Raw genomic sequence first — 23616 nt, 5'->3', positions numbered from 1 at the left:
GTGCCTGGCAAGGTCATGGAACAGATGATCTTGAGTGCGATAACACAGCACATGGAAGACAACCAGGGGATCAGGCCTAGTCAGCATGGGTTTAGGAAAGGCAGGTCCTGCCTGACCAACCTGATCTCTTCTTATGACCAGGTGACCCGCCTAGTGGATGAGGGAAAGGCTGTGGATGTAGTATACTTGGACTTCAGAAAAGCCTTTGATACTGTCTCCCACAGCGTTCTCCTGGATAAGTGTCCTGGTTTCATTGGGATTTGGTTTCAGTTTGTGGCCAGCCATGGTGATCAAGGCCCTCAGCAGTTACAGAATCACGGAATCACAGAATGTTAGGGATTGGAAGGGACCTCGAAAGATCATCTAGTCCAATCCCCCTGCCGCAGCAGGATTACCTAGATCATATCACACAGGAATGCGTCCAGGCGGGTTTTGAATGTCTCCAGAGAAGGAGACTCCACAACCTCTCTGGGCAGCCTGTTCCAGTGTTCGGTCACCCTCACCGTAAAGAAGTTTTTCCTCATATTTGTGTGGAACCTCCTGTGTTCCAGCTTGTACCCATTGCCCCTTGTCCTATCAAGGGATGTCACTGAGAAGAGCCTGGCTCCATCCTCATGACACTTGCCCTTTACATATTTATAAACATTAATGAGGTCACCCCTCAGTCTCCTCTTCTCTAAGCTAAAGAGACCCAGCTCCCTCAGCCTCTCCTCATAAGGGAGATGTTCCACCCCCTTAATCATCTTCGTGGCTCTGCACTGGACTCTCTCTAGCAGTTCCCTGTCCTTCTTGAACTGAGGGGCCCAGAACTGGACACAATATTCCAGGTGGGGCCTCACCAGGGCAGAGTAGAGGGGGAGGAGAACCTCTCTTGACCTGCTAACCACAGCCCTTCTAATACACCCCAGGATGCCATTGGCCTTCTTGGCCACAAGGGCACACTGCTGGCTCATGGTCATCCTGCTGTCCACTAGGACCCCCAGGTCCCTTTCCCCTACGCTGGTCTCCAACAGGTCTGTCCCCAACTTGTACTCATACATGGGGTTGTTCTTGCCCAGATGCAGGACTCTACACTTGCCCTTGTTATATTTCATTAAATTTCTCCCCACCCAACTCTCCAGCCTGTATAGGTCTCTCTGAATGGCTGCGCAGCCTTCCTGTATGTCAGCCACTCCTCCCAGTTGTGTGTCATCAGAGAACTTGCTGACAGGGCACTCTATTCCCTCATCCAAGTCATTAATGAATATATTGAATAGTACTGGTCCCAGTACCGACCCTTGAGGGACTCCGCTAGACACAGGCCTCCAACTGGACTCAGTCCCATTGACCACCACTCTCTGGCTTCTTTCCTTCAGCCAGTTCACAATCCACCTCACTACCCGATCATCCAGACCACACTTCCTCAGTTTAGCTGCGAGGATGCTGTGGGAGACCGTGTCAAACGCTTTACTGAAATCAAGATAGACCACATCCACAGCTTCACCATCATCTATCCACCGGGTAACATCCTCATAAAAGGCTATCAAGTTGGTTAAGCATGACTTCCCCTTGGTGAAGCCATGCTGAGTGCCCCTAATGATCCCCCTATCCTTGATGTGCCTAGAGACAGCACCAAGGACAAGTTGTTCCATCACCTTTCCGGGGATGGAGGTGAGGCTGACCGGTCTATAGTTACCCAGGTCCTCCTTCTTGCCCTTTTTGAAGACTGGAGTGACATTCGCTTTCCTCCAGTCCTCAGGCACCTCTCCCGTTGCCCACGACTTAGCAAAGATGATGGAGAGTGGCCTAGCAATGACTTCCGCCAGCTCCCTCAGCACCCGCGGGTGCATCCCATCAGGGCCCATGGATTTATGGACGTCCATATTGCTTAATTGGTCCCTGACCCAGCCCTCATCTACCAAGACAGATTCCTCCTCTATCCTGACTTCTTCTGGGGCCTCAGGGGTCCGGGGCTCCTCAGGACAGCCTCCAGCAGTATAGACAGAGGCAAAGAAGGCATTCAGTAACTCTGCCTTCTTTTTATCCTCTGTCTCCAGGGCCCCCACCTCATTCATCAGTGGGCCTACATTGCCTGTAGTGTTGGTTTTACCTGCAATGTATTTGAAGAAGCCCTTTCTGTTGTCCTTGACCTCTCTTGCAAGGTTTAATTCCAAGGAGGCCTTAGCTTTCCTAGTTGCCTCCCTACATCCTCTGACAACAGACTTATATTCCTCCCAAGTGGCCAGCCCCTCCTTCCATGATCTGTACACCCTCTTCTTCCACTTGAGTTTGCCCAGCAGTTCCCTGTTTAACCATGCAGATCTCCTGGTACCCTTCCTTGACTTCCTACCTGCTGGGATGCTCTGATCTTGAGCTCGGAAGAAGCAGTCCTTGAATGCTAACCAACTATCTTGGGCCCCCTTACCTTCTAGTACCCTGTCCCATGGGATTTCCCCTAGCAATTGCTTGAAAAGGCCAAAGTTGGCCCTACTGAAGCCCAGGGTTGTGATTTTGCTAGCTATTCTGTTCCTGCCACATGAGATCCTGAACTCTACCATCTCATGGTCACTACAACCAAGGCTGCCCTCAACCTTCACCTCTTCAACCAGACCCTCCTTGTTAGCGAGAACAAGATCCAGCAGCGCTCCTCTCCTAGTTGGCTCATCCACCATTTGCATCAGAAAGTTATCATCAATGCACTGGAGGAACCTCCTGGACTGAGGATGGCTGGCTGAGTAGGCCTCCCAGCAAATATCAGGGTAGTTGAAATCCCCCATGACAACCAGGCCCTGTAATTGAGAGACTGCTCTCAGCTGCCTGTAGAAGGCCTCATCACCCTCCTCATCCTGATCTGGTGGCCTGTAATAGACACCCACAACAGTATCACCCCTGCCAGCCTGCCCCTTAATTCGCACCCACAAACTCTCAACTCGCTCCTGATCCGCCCCTGGACAGAACTCAATACATTCTAGCTGCTCACTCACATAAAGAGCAACTCCACCACCTCTCCTTAGTGGCCTGTCTTTCCTGAACAGGACATAGCCATCCATGACCACATTCCAGTCATGCGAGGTGTCCCACCAAGTCTCTGTGATTGCCACTAGATCATAGCCCCCCGACTGAACACGGATTTCTAACTCCTCTTGTTTATTCCCCATGCTGCGTGCATTGGTGTACAGATTAAATCCAGGGCAGCTGACACAGGCTGTCCCACAGGTGTATTCTATAGCATTAACATGAAGTTCACTATTAAAGGGAGGGCTTGGTAAGAAGAGGGGGGGCTCTTGTTAGATAAGTATAGTTTTGTGTTATTATTTATATTGATTTCTTTATTTCATTAAATCTGTTCAACTTCAACCTACAGGTCTCCCTCCTTTTCCCCATTCCCTTTCTCACCTTCCTCATTTGGGGAAGGGACATTGGGTAAGAGAAAAACTGCTTATTGATTAGCCCCGGGTGTGGGCTAAATGTGGACAGTTTATTTGGTGCCCAATGTACATAGATCAGCTGGGAGAACCATAGACTTTTGACCTAAAAGTCTCAGAGGGTTGAAGTTTTCACAGATTTGACTGGTTTTGGTACAAGCATTCATCATGTTGGTGTTGGTAGCAGGGTCACTGGGTGGAATTCTCTGGTGTTTGGTTTTACAGTTGCTTTTGTGGTGGCTAATCAAATGTGTGGTTTTGCTGCTGTTTGTTACTGGTTTTGTGTGGTTTGTCACTTCTGGGCATGGACTTAAAGGTATCACTCTGCTATGTTGTTTGGCATTAGTTTATGGTATTATAAATTCGTTTGGAACTGGGACCACTTCTGATTTCTATGGAATGGGAATGAGTGACCTGCATGTTATTTTTCCCTTGAAGCGGATCTCACTGCCTTTTGAAAATCTTGAATACTGTGGGATGTTTCGACCGCCATGCTCATGTTGTTAGGCCTTTTGAATGTTTTTCAGTTCTTGCTCTGGCTTCAACATTGGTATAAGGGCAGATATGGCACAACTGCTGCAACCACTGTAACAGACACTGCAGCTGCCCTGGCACCCACAGCTGGAATGGCAGATTCTTGGACCCTGCCAGTCCCTACAGCAGGCACCCCGGCTATACCAGAGGCTATTCAGATCTCTGCACTGGGTACTGCAATGACTCAACTCCAGGAAGCACTTGCTGTGATGACCCAGACTTTGGCAACAAGGGCTGCAGCTAATCAGCCCCCAGTGATGGGTGACGCAGCTCACCTAGGGACTCAACCAGTGCTGGTAACGGTCGCCTCTGTACAGAAGACGAAAACCACAAAAAGCGGGTCGTGATGGCCTACCAGGGACATCACAGGAGGCTGAGCCATAGGTGACAACTTGATCCCTATCCCTGAGTGGGCTGCAAGATATACGTAGAGATTATAGCTGTCATGAAGGCGAGCAACTTGTTACTTGGCTGCTCTGCTGCTGGGATAACGGAGCTGATGCTCTGAAGCTGGATGATAGTGAAACCAAGCAGCTGGGACCAATGGCTAGAGAAGCAGGAATTGATATGGGTCTTGCAACAGATGCACAGCCCCTCACTCTCTGGTGGTAACTCCCGTGAAGCGTAAATAACAGGTATCCCTTTAGGGATGATGTCATATACCACCCAGGCAAGTGGACAACCATTCAGAGAAATGTCAAGAATCTCAGGGAAATAGATGTGCGGGAGCTGATTTTTGAGAACCTGGGTGACCCACAAACACCAGTAGATCTAGATGCACTTAGAGTTACCAGACCCACATGGCGCAAGTGGATACAGAACACGCCACTATCATATGGCAACTCATTAGCGTTATTTAGCTGAGCAGATGCTGATGCACCAACGGTGGGTGACATAGATAATCGGATGCGGCAGTATGCAGATAATCTTGTTTCCTCCACACGGGCCAGCATCTCAGCTGTGGAAAAACTGTCTGACAAATCCACAAAACTCCTTGGTAAGGTGTTGGACAAATTGTCCCAGATGGAGGACAGACCTCGCTCCCCACCTGCACCAAAGAATGTCTCAGCCATCAGGAGACGGCGTTCCCCTGCAAGACCTACTTAGGAGAGATGGTACACATGACAAGGCACCCTGTGGTTTTTCCTGTGTGACCATGGAGAAGACATGAGGAAATGGGATGGATAACGTATCTCGGCTTTATGGACAAGCATACACGAGTTGCAAGGTGAACCGATTAGGAATGGGGCTTCTTCCAGGAGATTTGTTGCTCCAGTTTCCAATGGGAAGCTCTCCAGACAGTATAGATGGGCTTCGGATCCCTAATAGGAATCAAATCTATGTGAGCCGCTCGAACTGAGATGTCGATAACGAACACTCTGTTCAGGATTAGAGGGGCCCTGCCTCCACCCAGGTGGAGGATAGGGACAACCATGTTTTTTGGACTGTGTGGGTTCGATGGCCTGGCACGTCAGAAATACAGCAGTATAAGGCTCTAGTGGACACTGGTGCACAATGCACCATAATACGGTCAAACTATAAAGGGACAGAATGGATTTTTATCCCTGGCGTGACAGGGGGCTCCCAAGAGCTGACTATATTGAAAGCTGAAGTGAAAATGACTGGGACTGAGTGGCAGATGCACCCTATTATGACCGGCCCAGATGCCCCACGCATTCTTGGTATAGATTACCTGAGAAGAGGGTATTTCAAGGACACAAGGGGGTACTGGTGGGTCTTTGGTGTAGTGGCTGTAGAGACAGAAGAAATTAAACAGCTGTCTACCCTGCCCGGTCTATCAGAGGACCCTTCTATTGTGGGGCTGCTGAGGGTCGAGAAGCAAAAGGTGCCTATTGCCACTACAACGGTCCACCGATGGCAATATTGTACTAATAGAGACTAAATAATCCCCATCCATGAGCTGATCCGTCAACTGGAGAACCAAGGAGTGATCACCAAAACGCACTCCCCCTTCAACAGTCCCATATGGCCAGTACGAAAATCCAATGGGGAATGGAGACTAACTGTGGACTATCGTGGCCTGAACAGAGTAACACCACCGCTGAGTGCTGCTGTACTGGACATGTTAGAACTCATTACGAACTGGCGTCAAAGGCAGCGAAGTGGTATGCCACGATATCACAAATGCGTTTTTTTTCCATTCCTTTGGCAGTAGAGTGTAGGCAACAGTTTGCCTTCACCTGGAGGGACATTCAGTACACCTGGAATCGACTGCCCCAGGGCTGGAAACATAGCCCCACCATTTCCCATGGACTGGTCCAGACTGCACTGGAGAAGGGTGGAGCTCTGGAACACCTGCAGTACATTGATGACATCATTGTATGGGGTAATACAGCAGGAGAAGTTTTTTGAGAAGGGGAAAAAGTCATTCAAATCCTTCTGGAAGCTGGTTTTGCCATCAAACATGGAAAGGTCAAGGGACCTGCAAAAGAGATACAGTTTTTAGGGATCAAGTGGCAAGATGGCCACTGTCAGATCCCAATGGATGTGATCAACAAAATAACACCCATGTCTCTGCTAACTAACAAAAAGGAGACAGAAGCTTTCCTAGGTATAGTAGGCTTCTGGAGGATGCACGTTCCCCATTACAGTCAGATTGTGAGCCCTCTCTACAAAGTGACTCAGAAGAAGAATGACTTTAAATGGGGCCCTGAGCAACAACAGGCTTTTGAGCAAATTAAACAAGAGATAGTCCATGCAGTGGCCCTTGGACCACTCTAGATGGGACCAGAAGTAAAGAACGTCCTCTATACCGCAGCTGGGGAGAACGGTCCTATCTGGAGCCTCTGGCAAAAGGCACTGGGGTAGAATTGAGGTTGACCCCTGGGGTTTTGGAGTTGGGGATACAGAGGATCAGAGGACCGTTATACTCCAACGGAAAAAGAGATACTGGCAGCCTATGAAGGAGTTCAAGCTGCCTCAGAAGTAATTGGCACTGAGGCACAGCTCCTCCTGGTGCCAAGATTGCCAGTGTTGAACTGGATGTTTAAAGGTCAGACCCCCTCTAAACATCATGCACCTGATGCTATGTGGAGTAAGTGGGTTGCATTGATTACTCAGTGGGCTTGAATAGGAAACCTCAATCGCCCAAGAATTCTGGAAGTAATCATGGACTGGCTGGAAAGCAAAGATTTTGGAATGTTTCCAGAGAAGAAGGTCATGCATGCTGAAGAGGCCCCACCATACAATAGTCTATCAGAATGAGAAGCATCATGCCTTGTTCACCGATGGATCTTGCTGCATTGGAGGCAAGCAGTCAAAGTGGAAAGCTGCTGTGTGGAGTCTTATGCGATGAGTGGCAGAAGCAGCTGAGGGAGATGGTGAGTTGAGTCAGTTTGCAGAAGTAAAAGCCATCCAGCTGGCTCTAGATATTGCTGAGTGAGAAAAATGGCCAGTACTCTACTTGTATATTGACTCATGGATGGTAGCAAATGCCCTGTGGGGATGGCTGAAGCACTGGAAGAAAAACAACTGGCAGTGCAGAGGCAAACCCATCTGGGCAGCCGAATTATGGCAGGATATTGCTGCCCAATTAGAGAAGCTGGTTGTGAAGGTATGTCATGTAGATGCTCACGTACCAAAGAGCAGAGCCCTTGAGAAAGAACAAAACAACCAGCAGGTGGATCAAGCTGCTATGATCAAAGTGGCTCAAGTAGATCTGGACTGGCAGCATAAAGGTGAATTATTTTTAGCTCAGTGGGCCTATAATACATCAGGCCATCAAGGCAGAGATGCAACATACAGATGGGCCTGTGACCAAGGGGTGGATTTGACCATGGACACCATCTCACAGGTCATCCACGAATGTGAAACTTGTGCTGCAATTAAACAAGCCGAATGACTAAAACCCCTGTGGTATGGAGAACGATGGCTAAAATATAAGTATGGAGAGGCCTGGCAGATTGATTACATCTCGCTTCCACGAACCTGACAAGGCAAGCGCTATGTGCTCACAATGGTGGAAGCAAGTACCGGGTGGCTGGAAACATACCCCGTGCCTCATGCCACTGCCCGTAACACTATTATGGGCCTTGAAAAGCAGATTTTGTGGCAACACGGCACTCTGCAAAGAATAGAGTCAGACAACAGGACTCATTTCCCAAATAGGCTCTGTGGGAATATAACGGAAGATTGGCGAGGAGGATTGTAAACACGCTCAAGTGACTTGTACCTGGGGTGTCAAAAACCACATATATCATACTAGTAACTGTTGTTTAGTCTTGTGTGCCTGACAAGTAGAACATCTGCATTCAGATAACATAGGCCTGTGCTAAGACTCAGGGGCACCTAATTGCTCATGCCGGAGATTCCTGCCCTGCTGTGAGAAAGATCAAAACACAGTGGAAAACTACCTCCTGCTAGAAATCCCTGATATACAGGCGAAGGCAGCAGGCCCGGAATCTCTCGCTCGCTCTCTAGCAGGATCCGAGCTCTGCGGTGCCTGCATCCCCGCTTGCGTGCCTTTGCCCTGGGTGCTGCTTCGGAGATCCCCCGGTTTGCGAGGTAACGGGAATAAATTTGCTCTTTGCATTTTATCCGTGGTTTTGTGGTTGTTCCTGCGTCCTGCCTGTGTCGGCTCACACATTTTGGCGTAGCCGGCAGGATCCAGGAACAGCCATGCCATGGCTGAAAAAGAAGTCGGGGACTGGGGAGTCCGTGACGGTGACTCCCCGCATTCCGGGATGGCCCAGTACTGAGGAGTGGGCCCCTGTGGCCACTTTCCTGCCTATGCTGGCTCCACCAGAAGCATGGCTTGAAATAGATGATGGGGTGGTGATTACCCCCCAGGCAATTGAAACAGCTATGCGCGGGTTACCATGGAAAATGGCATCAGATTCTTCTTGTAAATTAGCGGGGAGATTGGGATGGTTGTTATCTACTGGTCTTAGAGCTTTTCACCATGAAAACGTTGCAAGATAATGTAGAGCAGTTGGTAGCGCGTATTGCTAATAAACAAAGGGATAAATATGGAAAAAGTAAGGTTTTGATTTCCCAAGTTCGTGCTCTCACTGCAAAACAGTCATGGGATCCTGAGGAATGGGATGGAAATATTGAGAGTGAATCCTCGGACTCTGAGATTGAGTTTGAATTTGATCCAGACTTAAAAGGCAGGGAGGTGGTGGAAGCACGACCCCTCATACAAATGATGGGGCAGCAGGAACGAGCGGACGGGGGAGTGCAGGTCACACGTACTTACACTCCGAAAGAATTAAGGGAGTTTTTAGAGATCTATCAGCAGAAGAGCGGGGAAGGCATATTGGCACGGATTTTGCGAGCTTAGGACAGTGGAGCTGCATCTATTCATTTATTAGCAGGCGAAAAAGATTTATTAAGCCCTATAGCCCATGATGATCAGATACAGTGAGGATATGCTCAGCTGCAAAATGTCAGGGGTCCTGATGGGCGAGACATGATTGCACCTACGCTGTATCAGTGGTTGTGTGCAGCAGTTTTAACAGCATATGCAGAACCTGTTGAATTAGTGTCGTCCCTTGTAAGCTGGTGCACATTGGAAGAAGGTATTAATTTGGTGCGGCAGATGGGGATGGCTCATGCATTAGTTGCGGGATCTAGTCCAGACAGTACACCCATAATGAGAAGTATCAAAATGCAGTTTTTGAGAGGAGTGCCTGCCTCACTAAAGCCCCTCATTATATCATCAGTGACAAATGCTATGAGTAATATAGGTGCCCTAGCAGATACCTTAAGGGAAATTGGGGCTGTAATTTCAGGGCCATCTATTCGGGTGGTGAATAAAGGAAAGCCGGCAAAAGCAAAGGGGGTTACAGCACGGGTGACAAGAAAACAAATGTGGAAGGGTCTTGTACAAGCTGGCATGACATGATCAGAAATAGATGGGATCACAACATCAGAAATGTTTCGCAGATGGCAAAAGTTAGCGTTTACACGAAAAAGCCAACCACCCCCAGCCCCACCACCAACTCTGCACTCACCCTCCGCCCCGCCTGCCACTGCAATGTATGACACTACCTGGCAAATGCCAAAACAGCAGAAATGAAGGTTTGGCAGGTCCCCTGAGATTGCTGCCACTGTAGCCTCCTATTGTGAGGGGGACTGACGCCCTTCTGTTCCGTTAACTATAAAGTGGCAGTCTGGGGGGGGGTTTTACATGTATTAGCTCTGGTGGATACTGGAACTGAAGTTACTGTATTGCATAGTAATATTGATAATAAAGACGCCACATCACAGATCTGTGGATTGGAGGGAAATCCAACCCCCGCTCTCCAAGCTAAAGTGACCTTAAAATAGGAAATGCTACACCATTTACTGCTACAGTGTTAATTGTCCCAATTAAAGAATATATCTTGGATATTGATGTGTTGGCAGGACGAACAGTTGAAACTTTAAATGGTCGCTTCTGCTTTGGAACTTCACAAGCAGGATTTGCCATTTGATCTATAACTGTCTTGCGTGGATTCCCGAACTGGGATCCTGTTGTGATGCCTGTGCCTGCCAAGGCGATAACCGTAAAACAGTATCTTATTCCGGGGGGGGAGGAGGAAATTACCCAAACCATTCAGGCACTTCAACAAGTGGGAATCGTTAGGGAAACTATGACTGCTTTTAATAATCGTATTTGGCCTGTTTGAAAACCAGATGGCACTTGGAGAATGACTGTAGATTACAGAGAACTGAATAAGGTCACCCCCCCCACTTGCAGTTACAGTACCAGACATGGTTACTCTTATAGAAAAAATCAGCAAAAATTTGCAGCCCTGGAAGGTGGTGATAGATCTTGCTAATGCTTTCTTTTCGATAGCCATTGCCTCAGAAAGCCAAGACCAGTTTGCCTTTACCTGGCAACAAAAGCAATATACTTTCTGAGTTTTGCCTCAGGGATACAAACACAGTCCCTCCATCTGCCACCAAATGATAGCAGCTGATGTTGCCCTATGGTCAAGTACCGTTACTGTTTACCACTATATTGATGACCTGTTGATTAGGGCAGAGTCACAACAAGAAATCGCTGCAGCCGCTGAATCGCTGAAAATGCACTTACAGGACCGAGGCTGGGCAATTAATCCAAAGAAAATACAGGGTCCTAGTACTACTGTACAATTTTTGGGAATAGTTTGGCATGGACAGGTTAGAGAAATACCAAATAAAGTACAGCAAACAGTTGAGTGATTTCCTGTACCAACCACAGTGAAACAGTTACAGACCTTTTGGGGACTTTTATGGTACTGGAGAACTTTTATCCCACATCTGGCAGTATTAATGCGCCCTCTGCAGAAATTAACTAAGAAGAAAGTTGTTTGGCAGTGGACCAAGCAACAACAAGAAGCCTTTGATGCCTGTAAAAAATGCTTTGATTGAGCATGCACAATTATATACTCCTAGGTGAGGATATCCTTTTGAACTAGAAGTAACAATCCTAGATGATATAGTCTCATGGGGATTGTGGCAGATGACTGGGCCAAAAAATCAGAAAGAACCTGTAGGATTTTGGTCCAAGGCATTACAAGGCTCCGCTATACACTATACCCCGATGGAAAAACAAATCTTGGCTGTAGTTTGGGCACTACAAGAAACTGAAAGAATCACAGGCCAAGATAGCGTCACTGTACACACGCCCATACCTATCCATGGCTGGGTCACTGATGATTCTGTTAGGGCCCATGCAGGGGTAGTGCAGGCAGCCACACATTGGAAATGGAAACATTATTTACAGCAACGATTTCTACCAGGAAAACCACATGTAACCACTCCACACGCCACCCTTCTGGGAACTGTATCATTTAATCATATGCCCACACCAGGGGAAACTCTCCCCCTTGGAGATATCCCCACATCTCCTGTGGAGGAGGCTCCCCCTTATGACGAGTTAATAGAAGAGCACAGAAAAGATGCCTGGTTTACCGACGGCAGTGCAACATACACAGCAACTGGACAAAGACAATGGAGAGCAGTTGCATATGCCCCGCTACCAGGAATTATATTATGGCAAACAGGCGTACAGGCATCTAGTCAGTGGGCTGAACTGATTGCAGCATCTCTTGCTATCCTGGAAAGGAAGGCACATTACCTATACACTGACAGTTGGGTTGTATACAAAAGTCTCACAATGTGGTTACCCCGCTGGGCCCGGGAAGATTGGCATGTACAAAGATACCCTATATGGGGGGGGCAGATATCTGGCAACAAATCTGGCAATATGTACAAAGGTATCCTTTAAAAGTAAGGCATGTCTCAACCCATCAAAAAAATGACTCATTTGAGTCACAAAATAATAGGGAAGTGGATGAGATGACCTCCGCCGAAGTACATGCTCAAGCTGTAAATGCACATATAGCTTGTGGACATCGATCGGCACACGCTGCACGTGCATGGGACATTGCTCACAATCAAACCCCTTTGCCATTACATATTTACAAAGCATGTGCACATAATTGTACTACTTGTATGGAGCTACATTTAAGGGCATTATATAGGCCATGGGGAAGGATAAAACGGGGTCAATGGGCCTTGAATACCAAGCAGGTCAATTACATGGGTCCCCTGCCCCTGTCAAGGGGGTGGCGATATGTATTTACTGCTGTGGATATAGTGTCAGGACTGCTTTTTGCTAAGCCCACCAAATATGCTAATCAACATAACACAATTGAAGCACTAGAACAACTCATTCATCAATACGGACCTCCTCACCAAATACAAAGTGACCAAGGAACACACTTTAATGGACATAGTGTCCAAGATTGGGCTCAAGGGCTAGGCATAGATTGGATATTCCACATTGCCTACCATCTCCAAGCTAACGGCTTGATTGAAAGAATGAATGGGAAGCTGAAGGAACAATTAAAAAAGCTAACCAGTACTAAAACTTTACAACATTGGAGTTCACATCTTACTAAAGCAGTTTTTTTGTTAAACAACAGCCACAATATTCATAATCAAACACCCTATGAGCGTATCACAACACCTCCAGTACAAAATGTGGTGAGGATTGAGATTCTTCCAGATGGTATCTCTCCCAAAATATTAACTACAGGTGAAATGGAATTGTTCACACCAACAGATTGTGTGGTGGGACCACAACCTATTAGTCTAGATGTGAAGATTTATGTAATAACCCCTGAGAACATTGTATGGTTTTGCACCCCAACTTCTCCTCTTATTTTACATCCTTTGTTGATATCAGATTCTCGAGTTCTTGTATTTATTTCAGGTATCTTCGACAAATACCTCTGCCTTATCTAGAGGAGATAGCATTGGAACAGTGTTATTGGTGTCGCGAAGCCAACATCGAATTGAAGTTCAATCTGAAAAAGCACGAGCCATAGCCCTCCAATCTGTGTGGGCAATTACCCCACATCAGGTTATCAAACCAGGAGTAGTATTAGCTGAAGGAGCTGGAGCAACGGCGTATGTATTACTGGAAGGAGATGACACTCCTGTTTTCCTCCCCTATCACAGGTTGGCTCGTCATACTTTATAGTCTTATACTACAAGCACATGCCCTGGATACATTTCTGAAAAAACCTATGTGTAAATACTTAGATTTGGTTAGCCTCTACTGTAACTAACTCATCTGCTTTTTACATTAATGGAAGATTAACAGCTGCAGATCTTTTAACAATATGCTTCATTGGCTTGCCAGTAGCTATATTACGCAATTATATTATGCTAAGTGATTGTGATATTAATGTTTCTCATCATTGCCATTTTTTCCGAGTAGGTAACGACTGTATGCCAATGAACATTACAACATTGATTGACGGTGGACTATTTCCTCCTCCAACACCATAAACACTGCTTCAACATCACTGATGAACCAGCCAGCACAGAGGACAACATTCAACATCTCCAGGACTTATAGCATCCAATGGAACAACCTACCGATGGTGCCTGGCTAGCTGAGGGGTTTCATTCACTGACAGGATGAATAGGACACCTGATTCACAGTATTATTCTATAGATATCTATGTTTATTCCTTTTCCTATATGTATTTATTGCGTGCCTCTGTATATTACTCTGTTCTACACCCCGCAAGCCCAAATGTACAGGTCCAGCTTTGCCCTCCCCAGGAGAAGCGGTCTCTTGAGCGAGGGGGTGGAATGTGGGAATATAACGGAAGATTGGCGAGGAGGATTGTAAACACGCTCAAGTGACTTGCACCTGGGGTGTCGAAAAACACATATATCATACTAGTAACTGTTGTTTAGTCTTGTGTGCTGGACAAGTTAGATGACAGAGGCCTGTGATAAGACTCAGGGGCACCTAATTGTTCATGCCTGAGATTCCTGCCCTGCTGTGAGAAAGATCAAAGCACAGTGGAAAATTACCGCCTGCAAGAAACCCCTAATATACAGGTGAAAGCAGCAGGCCTGGAATCTCTCGCTCGCTCTCTAGCAGGATCCGAGCTCCGCGGTGCCTGCGTCCCCGCTTGCGTGCCTTTGCCCCGGGTGCTGCTTCGGAGATCCCCCGGTTTGCGAGGTAACGGGAATAAATTTGCTCTTTGCATTTTATCCGTGGTTTTGTGGTTGTTCCTGAGTCCTGCCTGTGTCAGCTCACACACCGTCATAGTTTAAAAAAGGCAAGAGGTTTAATTGCAAGAGTTTATCTTTCTGTGCAAGGCTCATAACCGTTTAATATCCTTATCTCTCAAGCAGTTGACTAGAGTCTCACTGCTTGTGAACAGCTTTAGGACTTTCCAGATAAGGATAAATTGAACCAACTAGACTTTTGCTCTGTTACGCTCATGGGATATGAATAGGATTGTAGACATATACTGGAGAATGTTCATTTCAATACTTACAATTATTTACTGAAATAATAAAAAATTAAAGATCTAATAACAAAACTCTGGTAATTTAAGTGATGCTTTTTTTCAGCTTTTGGGTATAAATGGTCAGAAAATAACTATAAATACCAAAGTAGTCTATACTTACGCTGCTGAAATAACACAGCCCCCAACTACCTACACTAAGACATACATAGCACAGAGAAGAATGCTTGCAGAAGAGAACATATCTGGCCAGAGAGGATGCGTTATAACAAAATGAAATTGAACATTTTTCGGCGTGTGCAGATTAAAAATGACAAGTAGTAAGATGTAAACTAAAGCATGACCTCCACATCTCTCATGTTGACCTTGTTAACTCCTGTCAGACCCTTCCAGTTCATACAGACATGAAAACCTCTTCCCTAGATCACTGTCTTGACAACAACCCCCTTCAAACCTTTACCCCTGTCCTCTGCCGCAGAGGTGCCCGCACTCGGCTAAGCTCACTGACCCTCTTGGCAGCAATGCAGTTCCCACCTCACCAGCCATCCTCGCTGTGTGGTGCTGTGGCACCTTGTCCTGCCCATGAAGCTCCAACCTTTGCCCCATGGCTGCCTGGGCTCCTGCCAGGTGGCCCCACACATGCCTTTCCCTGTGCTCCAGCCTACAGTGAGGACCACTCCTTTTGGACCTTCACAGAGTAAGTATGTACTGTCACGCCAGAGCAGAATATAGTTTTCCTAATCGTGGAAGAAATGAACTTGTTACACTAGTGTTATTTCAGTGAAGCATGGCCAGCCTCAGCAACTCTCATGTCCCCTATAGCTGAACTCATTGGAGGGAAGACTACACCATCTTTTCTTTTGAAAAGCACCTAGCGATTGATCAACAGCTCCAAGAGTAAAGGCAAATATGTAAAAAGCATTGCCACGCACAAGACAACACTCACATGCCCTTCCAGCGTTATCCTTCTCACCCAGAAGCACTGGCTAAACTTTAACTTTGCTGAAACACAGGGTGCAGAAGAGGCTCAGTGATTGGCAGGAGTTACCGGGGCACACAGGGAAAGGGTTCAGTGTGGCAACTCGTCTCCATCACACATGGAGTGTCACCAATACTCAGCAGCATCAAAAGGGCAGGGAACAAGGAGGAGCACAATCTCTTTCTGTACCCCTGACACATGAAAAGCCCAGGGAGCCTCCAATGATCGGGGTGTGAGGTTTTGTTTAATTTTTTTTTTAATTTTTTTTTTAAATCAGGGGCAAATAGACTGCCTGCAGAGAGCACCCTTCCAGCCAGCACAAGCAACTAGGTATGTCTACCTTGTTGCCAATTTAGTATTATGAAATGTCTCTACAAAAACACGCCCATTTAACCAGCACTAACATAATCCTGGAGGCTTCACATTCCATCTCTTTCATGCATGTGTTGCACAGTGACGTTTTAGAGAGCCTTCATTACAGCTAACAATTAAATCCAATCAAAGCAGCTGATTTCCAAACTAAGTTCTGTCATCAACTTGAAAAACATAATGGTGCCTGGGAAATAACTGGAATCTTTTGGAATATACATTTTTTTTAAATGGTAGTTTCCTTCTGACTGAGACAGTGTTCCTTGACACACACAAAAGGATTTTTTTCTTTCTATACGAAAAAATTGTCAGAAAGCACCTGAAAGCATTTTCTGCTTGGGTTAAATAATAATATATAAATGTCCTCACTTGAGCTTTTCAGTATTAAAAAAAAAAAAAGTAGCCTGTATGAATCTTTATTTATAATTTTTTATTTATAATTTATTTATAATAAAAACCTTATCAAGTCAAGACAAGGAAGGCCCGCTTGGAATTAAATCTGGCAAGGGACATCAAAGACAACAAGAAGGGCTTCATCAAGTACATCAGTAGCAAAAGGAAGACTAGGGAAAACGTGGGCCTGCTGCTGAATGAGGAGGGTGCCCTGGTGACGGAGGATGCAGAGAAGGCGGAGTTACTGAATGCCTTCTTTGCCACAGTCTTTACTACTAAGGCCAGCCCTCAAGAATCCCAGACCCTGGAGGTACAAGAGAAAGTCTGGAGAAAGGAAGACTTTCCCTTGGCTGAGAAGGATCAAGTTAGAGATCATTTAGACAAACTGGACACCCACAAATCTATGGGCCCCGATGGGATGCACCCACAAGTGTTGAGGGAACTGGCAGATGTTATTGCCAAGCCACTCTCTATCATCTTTGAAAGGTCATGGAGAACAGGAGAGGTGCCTGAGGACTGGAGGAAGGCCAATGTCACTCCAGTCTTCAAAAAGGGCAAGAAGGAGGACCCAGGCAACTACAGGCCAGTCAGCCTCACCTCCATCCCTGGAAAGGTGATGGAGCAGCTCATTCTGGATGCCATCTCTAAGCATGTGGAAAAGGTCATCAGAAGTAGTCAACATGGATTCACCAAGGGGAAATCATGCTTGACCAATCTGATAGCCTTCTATGACGACATGACTGGCTGGGTTGATGAGGGGAGAGCAGTGGATGTTATCTACCTTGACTTCAGCAAGGCTTTTGACACTGTCTCCCATAACATCCTCATAGGAAAGCTCAGGAAGTGTGGCTTAGATGAGTGCACAGTGAGGTGGATTGAGAACTGGCTGAACGACAGAGCCCAGAGGGTTGTGATCAGCGGTGCTCAGTCTAGTTGGAGGCCTGTGGCTAGTGGTGTTCCCCAGGGGTCAGTACTGGGCCCGGTCCTGTTCAACTTATTCATCAATGACCTGGACGAAGGAACAGAGTGTACACTCAGCAAATTTGCTGATGACACAAAACTGGGAGGGGTGGCCGATACACCAGAAGGCTGTGCTGCCATTCAGCGAGACCTGGACAGGCTGGAGAGCTGGGCGGAGAGGAACCTCATGAAGTTCAACAAAGGCAAGTGTAGGGTCCTGCACCTTGGGAGGAATAACCCCATGCACCGGTACAGGTTGAGGGCTGATCTACTGGAGAGCAGCTCTGCAGAGAAGGACCTGGGTGTTCTGGCGGACAAGAAGTTCACCATGAGCCAGCAATGTGCCCTTGTGGCCAGGAAGACCAATGGTATCCTGGGGTGCATTAGGAAGAGTGTGGCCAGCAGGTCAAGGGAGGTTATCCTGCCCCTCTACACAGCCCTGGTGAGGCCACATCTGGAGTACTGTGTCCAGTTCTGGGCCCCCCAGTTCAAGAAAGACAAGGAACTACTGGAGAGAGTCCAGCGAAGGGCTACAAAGATGATCAGAGGACTGGAGCATCTCTCTTATGAGGAGAGGCTGGGTCTGTTCAGCTTGGAGAAGAGAAGACTGAGAGGGGATCTTATCAACACTTACAAATACCTTAGGGGTGGGTGTCAAGAGGAGGGGACCAGACTCTTCTCAGTGGTGCCCAGTGACAGGACAAGGGGCAATGGGCACAAGCTGAAACATGGGAAGTTCCATCTGAATATGAGGAGGAACTTCTTTACTTTAAGGGTGACAGAGCACTGGAACAGGCTGCCCAGGGAGGTTGTGGAGTCTCCTTCTCTGGAGATATTCAAAACCCGCCTGGACGCGACCCTGTGCAACATGCTCTAGGTGAACCTGCTTTGGCGGCGGGTTGGACTAGATGATCTCCAGAGGTCCCTTCCAACCCTTAACCATTCTGTGATTCTGTGAAGTCCAAAATTCAATTAATTTCAAGGGGTTTGAAAAAATTTGCATTTTCTTCAGTAATAGCTCACTAACAAACTTGAAGCTACCATTAGCAAGACAAATGATTCTCATGAGAATCATCATGAGAAGTGACCCTCAAAATGCAGAGTTATTGTCGGAAGATCAATTCTAGCTAGTGGTATTTAACAGGACAATAAACTAAAACCAGGCACTCACACTGCATACATGAAGTAGGTAGAAAAATGCAAAGCACGTAAAAATTTTGTAACCTCTATTCTACACCATCAAAAATTACAACTGGGTAGTTTCAAAAAATATCTTCAGTCATGGTCAATGCAGAGCAAAGTGTAGTTACTATATTGGCATACCAGAAAACATATTTACATATGCAAAGCGAGAGGGAAGATCTTGCAGCTGTCATTTTTTTTCAAAAACAACCAACTGCCACTACTCCTGTGTGGACTTTATCACAACTCCTTTTTACAAAAATATTGATAGAGAATTCCAACACACAAACAGTAAGTTTAAATGAACTCATTACAGAACACTGATGTGCAACATTTGTAATACTCCTTCAACATGCACAGAGTGCTCTTACAAAGCACCATTTCTTGTAAAACATGTAATAGATGCACTGGTGACAACTGAAATATAAAACACAATCACTCTGCTAAAAAAAGCATATTTTTTTTCTCATTTGAAAAAGTAAATTATTTTTTCCATCTGTTTAATAGTATTCTCTTACAAAAAATTAGAAGTCTTGAACAATTCCAATTCCATCTCCGCTCATTCTGAATTATTTGCATGACATATCTGACATCCTAGTGATCTCCAACCTTTGATCAAGAGCTCTTAGACTCTATTTGATATGATTCAGACCATGTTTAAAAAAAATAAATCTAGTATTTCTATCTTTGCTCTAAGTTTATTAAATATTTAAGTTACTCTCCATGGTCTCAATACATAATGTGTTTTATTGAGTGTCCCATTTACAATCATTTCTAACAGGTGAGATATACCCATCTTAACTCATCATTTGTATCATTAAATTAAAAGTCCTAGTTTTCTTAAAGAACAGAGTACGGTACTCCTAGTGCAATGAATTAGAATTCAGTTTGAAGCAGAACTACGCTTCTCTCATGTTTCAAAAAAAGTCGAAAAACATTTTCAACTGTCAGAGAACTGTTCAATTAGAGGCTGCTTTAAATTTCATAATCCGAAAGTGTTGTAAGAGTCCCTTTTATTCCAACAACTCATCAGTGAAAGGCTGCCATCCAATCCTATCAGTCATTTAAAGAAAATGTGTGCAAAAATAATTTAATTGGAATAATCTAAGAAGCAGTAAACTTTACTAAGAGCATTGAAATAGTGCTTCCTGTTAAAGGGACACCTGCACTAACCAGTGTTCAAGGGCTCGCATTCAGCTCATTAAACTATAAAATAATGCCCCCCAAAATCTTATTTGAAGAGATTTCCTCATGGGTTTTTTTGTGAAAACAAAGATTATATTGCAAATCTGAAAGCCAGTCCTTTTTTTTTTTTTTTTAATCAGGTAATTTAATTCTTAACTTTGCTAGGTGAAAGCCATGACATAGGAGAAGGTCCCTTTAACGAGGAAGGAGATAGGTATCACTTAATCAGGATGTGGAAATGGAATCTGTACCTATGGGTAAATGGCAATGCATTCTGAGTTGGTTCAGCCCTTGGTTCTGAGTTCTGCGTCACTTCCAGCATCACTCTCTCGTCATCTGTCCCATTAATACTTTCTGGTGTTAAAGGAGACTGAATATCCCCTCCAGCTGATTCCTTAAGTAAAACAAACAAATGACACATTAGAATTACCAAGTGACCTGCTCAGGAAGGCTATGCGTATATAAGCACTAACATTAATTCTTAAATGAGATACGAACTTTAGGCTGTATTAATGTGAGGCTCACAGATTTCCAGCATCCCTCATGGTCATATTTCATCATGTGAATTTAATTTAGAAGTGTATTACCATAAGATTCACATTATCTTGCACAAAACACATCCGACCTATGATTTATTTGCAAGTATCCAGCCTCCTGCTTATTACAGACCTCTCTCTCTTACCTGATATTCTATTCAGCCCTCAGCTAGCTACACAACGGGTGACTATCGACACTCAGGATTCTTATCTCTTACTTTATATTCTAAGACAGTGAAACAAACAATTCTGATATTTGTTTCAAAATTTAGCTTTCATTTTGTGTATTAACCAAAGTGAACAGTGGAAGGGCCATTGGCGGTGCATTCACAGTTTCACCTATGAGCCATCTGTAAAGAAAACTTGTTCAGCACAGTCCTTGCAAAACTTCCGTAGACACGTTAGCCTGGCCTAGTTCTTGCTGATCATGGTATTATCTGGGAAGGAGAATACTCCAGTTAAACCCAGGCAGCTACTGCTACACAATCGGACAACTGAAAAACTTATTGGCTGTCTTCCTAGCGGAAGGCACCGGTGCAGTTTTAATCAGCCTTCGTCACGCCAACATGTACATTTATGTTTTGGTCAACAAACACTATTTTCCAATTTCTAGTCACTGAAAAGTACTTCCTTTTTAAAAAACAAAGTACACTTTGTAGCCCACATCTTAAGTTAGAACATTATAGGCTTTTCAGTCCCTGCATATGGTTTAATTTTAATATTTTCTTTCCTATTATATACTTTTTCAAGTAATGATTTTTGCGGGAGATAAGTGAGTCATATAAGCTAAGTAGCTCATCTCACTTTTAAAATGTCTTAGTAGGCTTTTAGTAATCAAGTGGTAACATTTAACTCTAAGATAGAAGAGTTTTGTGAATAGAGTTCAATGGATGTCATGGAGGGGTATCTACAGCAGAGGACTGGTTGAACTACAGAATTTCCAAAAGCTAAGCACCTCCTATGGCCACAAAGCCTTTTACGATCTGCAAGGGGAAGAGATAAAACTGCTATTTAATGTTATTAAACTGAAGCACGAGCACAGTCTCTGGAAGGCCAGCAGCTCCTCTTCCCAGCTCTTTGACACTGCATAGAAAGCTGAAGAAAACCAATTTCCAAAGAAATTGCAAAGTATCTGAAGACGGTCATGATCTTACAAGATCAGGGTCTAATTTTGAGCCTCCACTTGTAGCCTTCAACTAGTTTACAAGGATAAGGCTTTTTGAAAGCCAATACTGAATCTGATCCTATATCTATAAGAAATGCTGCCCTTGACTTTGGGACTTGACCAGATGGAAAAACTCAGATCTTTTAAAGAAAAGAAGATCTGGCTGTCATCATCATCTTCCACAAAGCGCTGGTGTCACTTAACCAAAAATATTGTCGTTCAATGTTTTCATTACACCTTAAATTATATTAAGCATTTGCAGCACAATTGTCAAAATTTTGCTTTTATTCTACTGTATTTCTCACATAGCGAGAGACATATCTCACTCTATAACTTGAATTAATGGGTGATACGGAGTTAAATTAAAACATCTTAATAATTACTTCAAGTTTATTATATTTAGCATTCTTCAAGTTATACAATGCACATGCACAAGTGTCTCCATTCTGCACCTTCTTATTAAATTCCTACTGATTAAAAAGTAGAAAATAATTAGCTTACACTAATTTATTACACAAATATAAACTGTTATTTATAATATAAATGTAAATTATTTATTTTATGAATGTATATTGTTACCTACTTTCAGGAAGAATCCTCTTATTTTATATTCAAAACTATTATCTTAAGCGTTAATACTTTAGAAGTCAAAATTAAATCTTGATTTGTACAGAAAAATTTTACTGAACTGAAACTGAATTGAAATTAAGTGTCAAAGGAGAGCAGACTCGACAAGATAATCAGGCATGTGAATTATTTTATACAAATTATGTGGTTTTGTCTATTATTATCCTCTGATTTGATAAAGTTTCCACTGCCATTAAATGAAAGGCATTATGGACCCAAGAGTTTCTCTTTTATTTCCTCCTCTTCCAAAACTACACTAGATGTTCTAAAAAACATATACCACATCCCACAAAATCTGGCTTGCTTGTATCTTTAAGCTAAAATTCATACAACACTATTATTAGATACATAAAGCCAGAGCTTTATTAAAATATTTTAAGTATAAATGCATAAAAATGATTTCAGCAGAAGAAAAACAAATGTGCAAGTACCATTTAGACTTATTTTTCGGTAAAGTACTTTCATAGATATCTAATTTGAATGAAATTCAAGTGACAAAAAGTAATGCAGACAATCATCACAGTCTATGTAATACCTAAAGGTTTACTCCCTGCAAATTCATGAGGGGCTGATCTGTATGTACAAGAGAAGCATCAGATTCTAGTATGTATTTCTTCCACCAATACAAGTTAATCAGTGCTCTCACACACTCACAACTATCTCTGCCTGGTAAATAATTATGAAGCTGGCTATGAATAAATCACCAAATACAACAGAAAAAAAAACACTTAGAACAAAACTAAGTTTACAAATAATATATTCACATTTTACATTATTTAGAGAGAATAAAAGAATTCCAGAAACGTTTTTGTGAGATGTTCATAAGTAATGAAGTTTTTACTCCATATCATTATAGCTTCACACATCCACTTCAAATTTTAAAGAGTTGGTCAGCTGAAAAAGATTTTCACCCCTCCCTCCTAGCTGGAAGAGCAGGTTAACTAAGATCCAGCTGTGTAGACCCTATATGGAAAAAATCCAGTGCTTAAATTGAAAGTCTTCCTGTAAACCAATGACATATTTTAAGGCCTAATATTTCCCACTCATGATAGCTACAAATAGATATTTCATACATTTGAGAAGAAAGGATTAACGGCTCTCCTGTGGTATAAAACCATATTTTGGAGGATACTGAACTTTAAGTCACTCACCAGTCCTGGACTGTGGTGCCCAGTGACAGGACAAGGGGCAATGGGCACAAACTGAAACATGGGAAGTTCCATCTCAATATGAGGAAAAACTTTACTTTGAGGGTGGTAGCGCACTGGAACAGGCTGCCTAGGGAGGTTGTGGAGTCTCCTTCTCTGGAGATATTCAAAACCCGCCTGGACATGACCCTGTGCAATGTGCTCTAGGGGAACCTGCTTTGGCAGGGGGTTGGACTAGATGATCTCTAGAGGTCCCTTCCAACCCTAACCATTCTGTGATTCTGTGAATTATTTTGCTCATGTCATAAACCCATGGATCTTACAGTGACAAGCCACTCATGGTCTGTTTTCAGTTACAGGCTTGC

At 44.4% G+C, this 23616-nt stretch overlaps 1 protein-coding gene across 2 annotated transcripts in view; it reads right to left on the bottom strand.

The window, feature by feature from the left end:
* Window positions 1-23616, bottom strand: part of LOC137677083 (homer protein homolog 1-like) — a 185865-nt gene that overhangs the window by 58912 nt on the left and 103337 nt on the right. For both annotated transcript variants that reach the window (XM_068424266.1, XM_068424265.1), the window contains exon 5: window positions 20027-20169. In XM_068424266.1, the coding sequence (XP_068280367.1) occupies window positions 20027-20169 (143 nt within the window). The remainder of the gene's footprint in view (window positions 1-20026; window positions 20170-23616) is intronic.

The sequence above is a fragment of the Nyctibius grandis genome (genome assembly GCF_013368605.1).
Source record: "Nyctibius grandis isolate bNycGra1 chromosome W unlocalized genomic scaffold, bNycGra1.pri SUPER_W_unloc_1, whole genome shotgun sequence".
Taxonomy (NCBI): Eukaryota; Metazoa; Chordata; class Aves; order Nyctibiiformes; family Nyctibiidae; genus Nyctibius; species Nyctibius grandis.
The sequence above is the reverse complement of the archived record's forward strand: the minus strand, read 5'-3'. Positions and strand labels throughout refer to the sequence as shown.